The sequence below is a fragment of the Elephantulus edwardii genome, unplaced genomic scaffold, assembly GCF_000299155.1.
Source record: "Elephantulus edwardii isolate Elephantulus edwardi_28Jun2011 unplaced genomic scaffold, EleEdw1.0 scaffold00217, whole genome shotgun sequence".
NCBI lineage: Eukaryota > Metazoa > Chordata > Mammalia > Macroscelidea > Macroscelididae > Elephantulus > Elephantulus edwardii.
Window position 1 is genome coordinate 3,934,994 of NW_006399967.1, and position 1,158 is coordinate 3,936,151.

General features: G+C 61.6%; 1 protein-coding gene across 1 annotated transcript in view; it reads right to left on the minus strand.

Moving 5' to 3' along the window:
• The window catches only part of WDR18 (WD repeat domain 18), an 8,265-nt gene that overhangs the window by 4,130 nt on the left and 2,977 nt on the right, over positions 1–1,158 (minus strand). The window contains exon 2 of the mRNA XM_006897946.1: positions 920–1,030. Within this exon, the coding sequence (XP_006898008.1) occupies positions 920–1,030 (111 nt within the window). The remainder of the gene's footprint in view (positions 1–919; positions 1,031–1,158) is intronic.

Consider the following 1,158-nt stretch of genomic DNA (forward strand, 5'->3'; position numbering starts at 1 on the left):
CACACCCATGTGAGCACACACACAGGACACGCCCACACCCATGTGGACACACACACACAGGACACGCTCACACCCATGTGAGCACACAGAGGACATGCCCACACCCATGTGAGCACACACAGAGGACACACTCACACCCATGTGGACACACGCACAGGACACGCTCACACCCATGTGAGCACACACAGGACACGCTCACACCCATGTGGGCACAGAGGACACGCCCACACCCATGTGGGCAGACACACACAGGACACGCTCACACCCATGTGAGCACACACACAGGACACGCCCACACCCATGTGAGCACACAGAGGACACGCTCACACCCATGTGAGCACAGACACAGGACACGCTCACACCCATGTGAGCACACACACAGAGGACACGCTCACACCCATGTGAGCACACACACAGGACACGCCCACACCCATGTGAGCACATACAAGCTCACTTCCATGCAGACACACACGTGTGCACATTCACACCTATGCAGGTACACACAGGTACAGACACACATGCACTCAAAGCCTTGTGGTTGGGACAAAGCTCGAGGCCACATCCCACCCCTGGAAGGTGGCCAGGGGCCCCGTGTGCGGTGGATCCCAGATGCTCAGAGCAGAGGAACCAAGGAATTCCCAGCCCAACTCCGGCGTGCAGCTCCGGGTCCCCTCACCCGGGTCCCCTCACCCTGTCGGGTCAGGAGCTGGAGTCCTGGCCTCAGGATGACACGACGCTGCCCTCTGGTGGTCAGTGTTGGGAGCTGACCACTGAGCTGGTATCAGCTGGCGCTCAGGGACCTGCCAACCCACCAGGACAGGTCATCTGCGGCTGGTCTGCAGAGCCGCCGGAGGAAGTGGCTGGGGATCCTGTCCGCGGCCCTGGAGCCTCCACACTAGTGAGAGGAAGCTCGGCTCACCTCCCACAGGTAGATGCTCTCCTCAATGCCGGCCAGGAGGTAGAGGCCATCGGGCGATGTGGTCAGGCAGGTGACGGGCCCGGGGCACATGATCTTCTGCTGGAGCTGGTCCTGTGGGTGCAAAGGCCCAGCATGCGTCATGGGGACGAGGACCATGGGGACACATGGTGGGAGCAGAGGCCTGGTCTCAAAGGAGGACCTACAGAGTCGGGGCTGCTGGAGGCGGACGGAGGGGGGCA